This window comes from Talpa occidentalis, unplaced genomic scaffold (assembly GCF_014898055.3).
Source record: "Talpa occidentalis isolate TD23 unplaced genomic scaffold, MPIMG_talOcc4v2.1 talOcc4.6, whole genome shotgun sequence".
Classification (NCBI taxonomy): domain Eukaryota; kingdom Metazoa; phylum Chordata; class Mammalia; order Eulipotyphla; family Talpidae; genus Talpa; species Talpa occidentalis.
Window position 1 is genome coordinate 117,319,592 of NW_023604972.1, and position 10,339 is coordinate 117,329,930.

The window sequence follows — 10,339 nt, forward strand, 5'->3', positions numbered from 1 at the left end:
TTTGATGAGAAGCTACAGGGAAAAAGGAGGAAGAATGCACCTTTTTGAGCCTCCTTTTTTGGGTCAGTGCACAACAGATGTTTTTCTAGGTGCTCAGTGAGCACCCACCACTCCGAGGCAGGGAAGTAAGACCCAACCAGGCCACAGACCCAGTAAACTGCAACTTCTCAGTCCAATTTGGTCAAGCTACCCCTTATGCAGTCGCTTTTTTGATCGCGCATTTAGTACTCATTAAAGGTCCCAGCCAATATTCATCACTGCTGTCCACAGAAAGCGCAGCCCCCCAATGTCCGCCCGCAAAGCGGGGAGCACAATTATCAAGAAATCCCCAAGGGGGCAGTCAAGAGCTGCGGAGGAGCGTCGGGTCTGCAAGCTCGCACGGCCCCTGGTCTCGAGAAATACCGGAGAATCTACTGCAGAAGTGGGAAATATCTACACCTTAGGGACCCACGAAGACGCGTCCGGGCCGCAGGCCGGGGCGCCCGACATTGGGGGAGCCACGCCCGCCCCCCAGCGCCCGGCCGCCCCGGGGCTGCGCGTGGTCTGTCGGCAGCTGGGTCTGTGGTCCGGCTCCGGCCGAGCGAGAACGAATCCTCAGGTTTGACAGAAAGAAATCAGCACTTTTCCCTGCTCACCCCATCCTCCCAAAGGTCCCCTTTTTAGGAACAGGGTGGGGAGAATTCCGGATACCGACCCGCTCCATCAAAGAGCGCTTAAGTATCGGTTCCTGCCGGCTCAGCGTGGGGCCAGTATCCCGAAAGCCCCTCGGCTGGCGGGCGCGCTGGAGCCGCTCTAGCCCGCCGTGCATCTCTATGGTGCCAGCCAAGGAGGAAGCGAGGGGCGGGGCCTCCCTTAACTGCAAACTTCCGCGGGGAGGGGCAGGGCCGGGGCGGGCGCGACTGAGGTGCGAATATCCGGGCTAGAGGGGTTCGGAATGGACCCCGCGAAGCTGCGGCCTGAGGCGGGAGGCCAGAGGCAGGGACCGTCTGAGCCTGAAGTCGAAGATCCAGGTTCCACATGAGGCGGGCCTGCAGGGGCGGCAGGCACGCGGGGCCCGAGGAAAGCCGGGGGCGCCTGACCCGGGTCCCCGAGATCTCCCAGGCGCCCAGCGCTCCCCTAATGTCCGCGCCGCTGCCATTTCTCTGCTTCAAGCGGGGTGTCGGGGACCTGCCGGAGGAACCCGCTGTCTCCCCGGGGGGCTTGACAGCCCTGAGGCGCCCTGGATGCCAGGAGGCTCCTGCCCTGCAGACTCCGGGCCTTCCTCCTCGTGTATTTTCTTAATCGACATTTATATTGCATCCCACCAGCCTTAGGGAATTTGCTGAGCTTTAAATACGTTGACATTCTGAATTGTGAATTTGTCATGGTGATAGGAATTAACTCCTGTGCAGATTATAAAAGGCTTACGTAAAAGTGAGTGAGATTTGTGTTTCCTTTTGCAAATGAGCTGCATTCAATTTGGCATTTGCTTTAGGTATTATATCTTAAAAATTACTTTCGCATTGACTACAGTTTAGTGAAGAATTTATTTTTAAAGCACCCTAAAAGCAGTTAGAGAATTTTAAGTCTCACTCTTAGGTTTTTGTAGCTACTTGTGAATAGGGCGGGGTGGAAAGCACAGGTGATATTTACATTGGGAACTTGTTCTAATTTGTTTTGGCAGAAATAGTGTCTTAAGAGATTATTAAACACTGCACAATAGTATATAATCGAAGTAACCGGCTAATTATGTGTTTATAGAGTTAAGGAAAGGGAAGATTACTACTATGTGTAATTTGCAGGACCTTTAGTGGTGACATTTTGTTTACTATGAGGGCATGGGATGTGGCGAGTTGCCTATCAGAGAAAGTGATAGAAATTTACCATTGGTAACTAGCTTATGTCAAAGAAGTCCTTTGAAATAATATCTTTAGTTCATAGACAGGATTACTTCTTGTATTAGCTTAGTGAAATATTTATTAAACACCTTGAGCACTTTATGACTTACATATGTAAGGTTTAAAAGAAAATTATGTTTAAGAAGCCCACTCTCAAGGAACTCAGGAACATGGAAAATAAAACCGTTTTGTAGTTTGGGAGGTTCAGGAATCCATTCTATTTGTAGGGGAAGGAGCAGAAAGTGGAAAAAGGTAAGAAAAAATGGACACACTTAGAGGTCTTGGTCAGAGATGCTAAGAAGTATATTTATTAATTTTCTCATACTCAGAATCTAAGCCAGAGATATTAAATATGTGCACCAATAGTTAGAATGGGATAAAAGTCAGAATTGTTGGTTTGCAGGACCATAATTTTTACCTTTTGTAAAAGTAGAAACAATACAATACTGCACAGCAAATTTTCCCAAAACTTACAGGCTTGAAACAGTAAGCATTTAGTACCTCCCCAGGTCTGTGGGCCAGAACTTTGGAAAGGTGTAGGCAAGTGCTTGTGGCCAGGTATCGCAGTGCTGGTCAGATGTTGGCAGAGCTGCAGGAATCTGAAGTTTTGAAAGACTGAGGGATCTGCTTCCAAGTTCTCTTATGAGCTATTTGTTCCTTTCATCAAACAAGCTGTTTTCTACTTTCCATTTATAAAATGCATCTTGTTCTCCCCTGTTGTATGTATGTTCTTACTCATAAATCCCAATACAGTTATTTAGTGAACATGAGTTTTTCTTGGTTCATCATTTATGCACCTGAAGTGATCTTTTGATTTTTTTCACTTTGCTTATTCACTTTTTTTTAGCTACCCATACCTATTAGAATCTGCACTCATATAAAATTTAGGTTAGTGGCACTTAAATATATTTTTGTTGATAAAAATCGTTTCATGAGTAAAGAAGATGGATGTAATGCATCAAGCAAAATCACCTTTTATTTTTGTCTGCCTTTTGGAATAAGGTTGGAAAATAAATTTGTAATGAAATGCACAATATCTGGATAGCTTGAGTGGCAATAGAGCTTTTCTATCAGGCTTGTAGTAAGTAGTACTTAACAATTAAAGTCTTTTCTAATGGACTGATTGCCAGTGTGGATCGGTCATTTCCCATTTAGTGTATTTTCAGATTCATTTTCTGAGGCATCTGGAAGGGAAGAAAGAGCCTACCTTCTATATATGCTGATATGAACAATTCTTATCTTTTCCAAGCTCCCTGGCAGCGGGGCATGGGTTTGTGACTTAGACCGAGCTAATCAAACATTTGCCTTGTCCCATTCCCAATTTTATATTGAGAGCAAATAAACAAATATTGACAAGAACCTCTTGTGGCAGCAGGAGGCAGAACAGGATTGGCAGTGGTGCTGGTGGTGTTCCCTGGTGGCGGGGTTTAGGTAGTGTTATCTGGGCATAGTGGCAGGCAGGTCCTCAGCAAACCAGTTTTGCCATCATTCACTGTGGAGCTTGAGGCATAGCTTTGAGGCCTGGTTCTTGAAACCTGTCAAGTCTGATTTCCTAGTATCTTTTTAATAAATTCGGGGTTTGTTTTTTTTTTTTGTTTTTTTTTTTTGCTTATACTCTTGATGCACTGAAGAACCCTTACTGATACAGGGTCTGTTTGTCTACCAGTCTGGAGTTATACACACACACCCCTCATCCCTATGCCTACCTTTGACCTGTTTCTGGACTTTATAAAACCATGCAAAATAAAAACTTCAGGTCTAACAATAGTGATAACTTTAAGTGGATAAATGATTTCTATATTCTGTGTCAGCTTAGCACTCAGTACAGATGTATCATTGCTTTTTTATTATCAATTCAGGTTCTCTGTTTAGAGGCAATAGAAAGGAAAAAAGAATTGACTGGGAACAGCTGGGATAGCTGCGAGAAGTAAAGGATGAGTGTCATGAGCTAGGGCAGCTCTGAGCCTGAGAAACTTAGAAACTGGACCTGAGGACTGGATGTTCTCATGCTTCTTTTTCCTCCATGCTGTTTCATGTAGTAGAGCCTGTGGTCTCCAAGCAGAAAAAGAAGTTTTCCCACCAGCCCCACTTAGGAAAATTCTGGAAAGGAGTCAGATTGACTCAGCTTAGATCATCTTCATCACTAGATCACTACTAATCACTACTGGAAAAATGGATACTCATTACTATTTAACCAAACTAATAAAAAGTCAGGGAATTTTAATTAGCTTTCAGAGTTTGGCTATTGTGAAAAATGGTTTTCTGTAAAGAAGAGAACTATTTGATGAACTCCAGGTGGTATACAGCCATTAGTGGGCTTCCTTAAGTTGCCAAAGACACTGCCTTTCCTACACTGGGCCACTTGGCACGTTACATGCAATATGTAAGAAATGCCAGATTTCTGTACTTGAAAGTTGCTAAGAGAGTGCCTCTTAAATATTCTCACTCCGGCTCCTAAACACACTCACAAGGTGAGGTAATGGATGTTTAACCTCACTGCAATGATCTTTTCATATGTACCAAGTCATCATGCTGTACACCTTAAATACACATAGAGTTATATGTCAATCATATCCCATATATGTCAATTATATTCCAGTAAAGCTGGAAGAAAGGGAAAAAATGAAACCACTGACAATAGTTCAAAAAGAAACACCAGTTTTCACAATCAGGTTTCATAAATGTGAAATTATTGCTGATATTGGCTCGTTTAAGTATTACATATCAGCCTGTAGTCGCTATTAATACTTTTTTTTTATTCTAGGGTGACTGGGAATGTGAACAAGTCTGTGCTGCTGCTCCTTGATGGCTTTTAGTATATACTGACATCGCTTGTGATGGAATCTGAAACTGAGAAGACCCGAGCCTTACTCCAGTCTTGCAGCACAGAATCTCTTATTTCCAGCCTCGGTCTAGGGATATTTTGCTTAGTAGCTGACAGACTTCTGCAGTTTTCCATAATTCAGCAGAATGACTGGCTTCGCGCCCTCTCAGACAATGCGGTGCATTGTGTCATTGGCATGTGGTCGTGGGCCATCGTCATCGGTATCAGGAAGAAGACTGATATTGGAGAAGTCATTTTGGCTGGATTTCTAGCCTCTGTTATTGATGTAGACCACTTTTTTTTAGCTGGATCCCTGTCTTTAAAGGTACGAAATAACTATGTTTAATGTTTCTGGTCTTTTAATTTCCTTAGCACCATCATATTGACCTTCATAGCATCACCTGAGAAGACTGGCCTTATTTTAAAATAAGAAAGCCCATGCATCGATCGAGCTCTTTTGCATACTTACTACTTCAGTAAAGATGTACACAAATCCATTGCTAGTTATTTGCCATCACCAAGTGCCATGGACACACACAGAGCAGGACTCACTGTACCTGCAGAGTTTCATACTGGCTCTCCTGAAGATGTATTTAGCCACATCTTAAAGATGAGCCAGCTGGTTTGAAGTCACAGAAGTCATTCTCAGGGCTTTTCTGTTTCTTTTTGTATTAATGTTCTTTCTTCAGAACCACACCCAGGTGTTTCCCCTTGTTCTTTACATTTATAGTTCGTATTCAACTCCTAATGCTCCATCCTAGTTGAAAAGTGTTGAGATGATTTCCAGTGTTGGGGAATGACTTTAATAGACCATTTCCCCAGGCCCTTTTGGGGCCAGAGGCTCACAATTTCAGTGGGCTTATTGGGACAGTTCCTGGTGGAAAATTGAGGAATTTCTTTTTTTTTTTTTTTTTTTTTTTTTTTTTAAATTTTTTTTTTTTTTAATAGAGGCATGCTTTATTTATTTGTTTGCTGGTTTGTTTGTTTGTTTTTTGTTTATACATGCACTGGGTACAGTCAGAAGCGCGGGAGGGTGAGAGAATTCACCAGAGTCAGAGCGGGGAGCAGAGCAGGCAGAAGGACCGAAGTACACTGCTGAGGGGAGCAGCGGGCGGCAGGAGAGGTCTGCGCGCCATGTGGGACCCTCCTCTGGTGGCCGGGGAGCAGCCGGGGATCGAACCGGCGCCGCAGAGGCCGCGGGCAGCTTCGCAACCCAGCGCTCAACCGCTGCGCCACCGGGGAGGCCCAAAATTGAGGAATTTCATTGAGACTTCAGAGGTTCAACCATGTGGTGACCTGCTAGCCTTGCAAATGAACTAAGCTTACCGGGGTGGTTCAGATTGTACTTTCTAAATGTCAAGAGATTTGCCTGCCACAATGTTTATAATCTAGAAACATTTGAGGAAGGAAATACAAAGAAATAGAGCAAGGACACTGTTTTGCTCATCACTGGCCCAAAATTGTGCCTGGTTCATGTAGTAGACATTCAGTAAATATATGTTCAACAAATTAAAAGTTGTCACTTCTTCCTGTTACATGTCAAGTACTGTACCAGGTATTTCTCAGCAGTTGTCTCCCTTATATAGAAACTTGTTAGTAAGGAATTCTGATTCCTGACAAAAGGAAAATTTTGAGTTTCTTGTTGTAAGTAGAGACAGCGTGACATTGCTGTCATTACATCAGTTCCATTATATTGGAATCAGAAGTCTCGAGTTTAAATCCTAGTATATGGTATTGGCAGAGTGATTTTCTTCTTTAAATCTCAATTTCTTCATTTATAACAAATGGATTACTGTTGTGAAGACCAAATGAGAATGGTAGGTGACACATCCTGACAAATAATAAATGTTAGTAGAGATTGGAATAAACTATGAATCATTATGAAGTGTGGTTCATAAATGCAATCACCTGGAATTTAAAGACATTTAGCTGTGTACTTTGATTCATTTAGAAACAGTAATGTTAAGAAATAAGCCATAGAATCAGACCCAAGATCAAAGCCCAGCCCTGCCACTTAATGATTGCATAACCCTAGAAGAGTGAAATAACCTCTCTTGGTTCCTCCTTTGATAAGTGATCCCTAGCTCATAGGATTGTTACGAGGATTAAATGCAATAGTGCATATAAAGAATATATGGTGCTGATATTGATCCTCATTTTTGAATGAAGCAAACATTTTTCGTAGTTAGTATAAGATTGTATGTGATCATCAGTAATAACTATCAAAACGAAGGATTGATAATACTTATTTTTAGGTATCTGCTTTTACTTCCTATTTAAAGTGACCTATTTTTCTTTCTATAATTTTATGATCTTGTCCTTTTCTTTCACTATTCATTATTTTATTTTTATTTTATATATTTTTACATCATTTTTCATTTTTGTACAATATATGCATTTTTATCTTGGTTATATTCATTATTTTTCTGCGAATGAAATCTGCACTGATATTTTAGAAGTCAAGCAACAGGAATCTCTTGTGTCTTCTTTAGCATCTATTCATATAAATAGACACCACAGATAAAAGCGTGAAGAATCCATAACTCTCAGTCAGATCCAGGGCATAACTGGTGATCACCTCCACACCAGGCTAGTGCTCCTTCCAAGCAGAGATGAGCATAGGCCCCCTCACCCCACTCTGCTGCTTAGAAGATCATGTATTGTGGGTGTAGGTCATAAAACAAAGATGAGAGCAACATGGAATAATACTTGAGGCTTTGATTTCACTTAATGCAGAGAATATCCTACTTTTTTATCTTCTTTGCCTGATACCGAAAAGATTTTTTTTAAAGATTTATTTATTTATTTATACAAGCACTGGGTACAGTCAGAAGCGCGGGAGGGTGAGAGAATTCACCAGAGCCAGAGGGGGAGTAGAACAGGCAGAGTGACAAAGTATACTGCTGAGGGGAGCAGTGGGTGGTAGGAGAGGTCTGCGCGCCATGTGGGACCCTCGCCAGGCAGCTGGGGATCGAACCAGCGCTGCAGAGGCTGCGGGCAACTTTGCAACCCAGCGCTCAACCACTGCGCCACCGGGGAGGCCCTGATACCCAAAAGATTTAATGCATGCGTTTGGAGGTGGCACAGAATATACTTCCCTTGCACTCCCAACAGACTACTGGAAACTATTTTACAATGTTAAGAACTATCCATAAAATTTGTTTTTGCTGAGAAGTGATGCGAGCTTCTCTTCCCCTCCTCAGGCCGCCTTGACTCTTCCCCGAAGACCTTTCCTTCACTGTTCTACAGTGATACCCGTTGTGGCTCTGACCCTGAAGTTCACTATGCACCTGCTCAAGCTCAAAGACTCATGGTGCTTTCTCCCCTGGATGTTATTTATATCCTGGACCTCACACCATATCCGAGATGGAATTCGTCATGGCTTGTGGATCTGTCCCTTTGGAAAAACCTCTCCTTTGCCATTCTGGCTTTATGTAACCATGACTTCATCTTTACCTCACATCTGTTCATTTGTTATGTATTTAACAGGGACCAGACAAATGATGTCTTCAAAACATGGGATTCTTATCGATGTCTGAGGTAACCATGTGACTTAAGAGAAGCAGATGCTTCAGACAATGATAATTAAGGGTTGCTGACACTCACTTTACTAAAAAAAAAAAAACTTGGAACTTATAGTAATTATAATTCCTGAATCCTCTCGCTCAGGAGGCATGTACAGTTTTTTAAAATTGTTTGTTATAATTCTTCTGTTGTGTAATGCTCTAGTGCAGTATTAGGCCTTCACCTGTGCTGTGCTATACATTTGTTGTTTTCTTTCTCTGGCCCTACTGATAATTATTAGATTAATATCTAAGTTTTCTGGAATTACAACTTTAAGGCACCCACTTCCCGACTGAAAGGAACCAAATTTTAAGGTGACTAGTTTGTGGAAGATTACCATATTTGGATTCATATTTTCTTTAGATATTGAAATAGTGAAAATGCCAAAATAAAGGAGGTCTTGAGTCAGAGATACAGTGAATACTAACATTCAATTGTTATATGTTGATCCTGACTAAAATTTAATTTGCAAAATGCTTTAGTGAGTTGTGATTACTGACAGAATCTGCTTCAGAGCACTTGTGAAAAATCATAATATTCATAAAAGACAGTAGCATTAGATCTAGTTTATTGTCTTAGAAATCACTTTAGGAAATAATTGTTGTGATTTGTTAGCTACAGTGACAGCTCATTGAAATATTATTTTTTTTCAATATCAATATCTTGTCCAAGAGTCTCATGTACTAGGGTTTTAACAGTTGCAAAACAATGAAATTTAACCAAATATGTGTTAAAATTTAGCATTAACAAAATGTTGATACTTTGGTCATAACCATAGGATTTGAATTCACACAAAAAAGGCCTTACCAGGAATGTCACTTTAAATGTAAACTGCTGAATGTGCCATTAAAATGGTTCTAGTTGCTGTCGGTTTGTACACTATCCTGAAGTGTTATGCCAGCCAAATCAGTTTTAAAAATCTGCTTAGTACTTGGAGACAAACTTTTTTCAAAATAGAACAGTTTTAGGTAATTTGCTTTTTTCCTTTGTTCTTTGAGGTTGATTTTCTGTTAAAATGAGTAACCTTTGTTAGAGAAGAACTTTGCTGCTATAAACTTTACATGTGTGCAGTTTAATGTTACTTTGATATAAAAATCAGTGGCCCGGAGGTACCTGCTTTTTTTTCGTAGCATCTGACCATCTGCTGTCTTCAGATTTGTGATTTGAAATGCTAGTGATCGTGTGCCTTATTCTCTGAGAAATGATAAAGCAATGCCTTATCCAAAGTCAATTTTTTTATTTATTAAGTTAAACAGAATTATATAAATTATTATGAAGATTCAAGCTCTTTAGTTTTTTTGTTTGTTCTTTGCCAGTTGGTTGCAATCTGTTATATTTTACAGACTGTTATTACCTTCTGAGAGGAATTATTGTGTCAGTTTGGTTGGTGTAATAGTATTATATAAGGGGGTTGATTTTGATTAGCGTAGAGACTTAAAAGCATCTGATTTCAGAAATCCTCAACAATAAATATCTTGTGTAACTTTCTGACTAAATCATAAAATTCTACTTTTTTCTTTCTCCATATTAAAAAAAGGGATTTCATTAAAATACAGAGCTTTGGGCCTCCCCAGTGGCGCAGCGGTTGAGCACTGGGTTGCGAAGCTGCCCGCAGCCTCTGCAGCACCTGCTGGATCCCCGTCTGCTCCCCGGCCACCGGAGGAGGGTCCCACATGGCGCACAGACCTCTCCTGCTGCCCGCTGCTCCCCTCAGCAGTGTCCTTCGGTCCTTCTGCCTGTTCTGCTCCCCGCTCTGGCTCTGGTGGATTCTGTCACCTGCGCTTCTGACTGTACCCAGTGCTTGTATTAATAAATAAATCTTAAAAAAAATAAAATAAAATACAGAGCTTTATTTATGACGGTCACACTGGCATTGGGGCTTGTCTTAACTGTCTTTATTAAAATGGGAATTTACTTTGACCATGACTCCTTGCTTCAACTATCCTCAATTTTTATTGTGGGTTTATTTTTGTTCTTGCCTGTACCATCACAAATGTTCCTTGTTCTCTGAATGATCTCTGAAAGCTGTGGTTGCAACTCTGGAAACACAGCAACCAGCCTCCTATTCAGCCGT

General features: G+C 41.4%; 1 protein-coding gene across 3 annotated transcripts; it reads left to right on the forward strand.

Annotated features, from left to right (window-relative positions):
- Positions 1–562: 562 nt before the first annotated feature.
- On the forward strand, positions 563–10,078 carry TMEM267 (transmembrane protein 267). 3 transcript variants are annotated; one of them, XM_037530096.2, is made up of 4 exons: positions 901–1,413; positions 4,642–5,026; positions 7,905–8,241; positions 9,803–10,078. In XM_037530096.2, exons 2-3 carry the CDS (start codon positions 4,715–4,717, stop codon positions 8,238–8,240), a joined length of 648 nt encoding a protein of 215 aa, XP_037385993.1. In that variant the 5' UTR covers positions 901–1,413; positions 4,642–4,714; the 3' UTR covers position 8,241; positions 9,803–10,078. The 3 variants fall into 3 exon arrangements, with proteins under 3 accessions (XP_037385994.1, XP_037385993.1, XP_037385992.1); XM_037530097.2 differs by lacking the exon at positions 901–1,413 and adding an exon at positions 563–598 and having other exon boundaries at positions 7,905–10,078; XM_037530095.2 differs by lacking the exon at positions 901–1,413 and adding an exon at positions 1,420–2,129 and having other exon boundaries at positions 7,905–10,078.
- The last annotated feature ends 261 nt before the right edge of the window (positions 10,079–10,339 follow it).

What these genes read in the sequence shown, in the direction of transcription:
- TMEM267 (XM_037530097.2), top strand. Translation starts at nt 4,715, where the DNA reads ATGGAATCTGAAACTGAGAAGACCCGAGCCTTACTCCAGTCTTGCAGC. An exon ending in CTGGATCCCTGTCTTTAAAG is followed by an intron (nt 5,027 to 7,904) that starts GTACGAAATAAC and finishes TCCCCTCCTCAG; the next exon opens with GCCGCCTTGACTCTTCCCCG.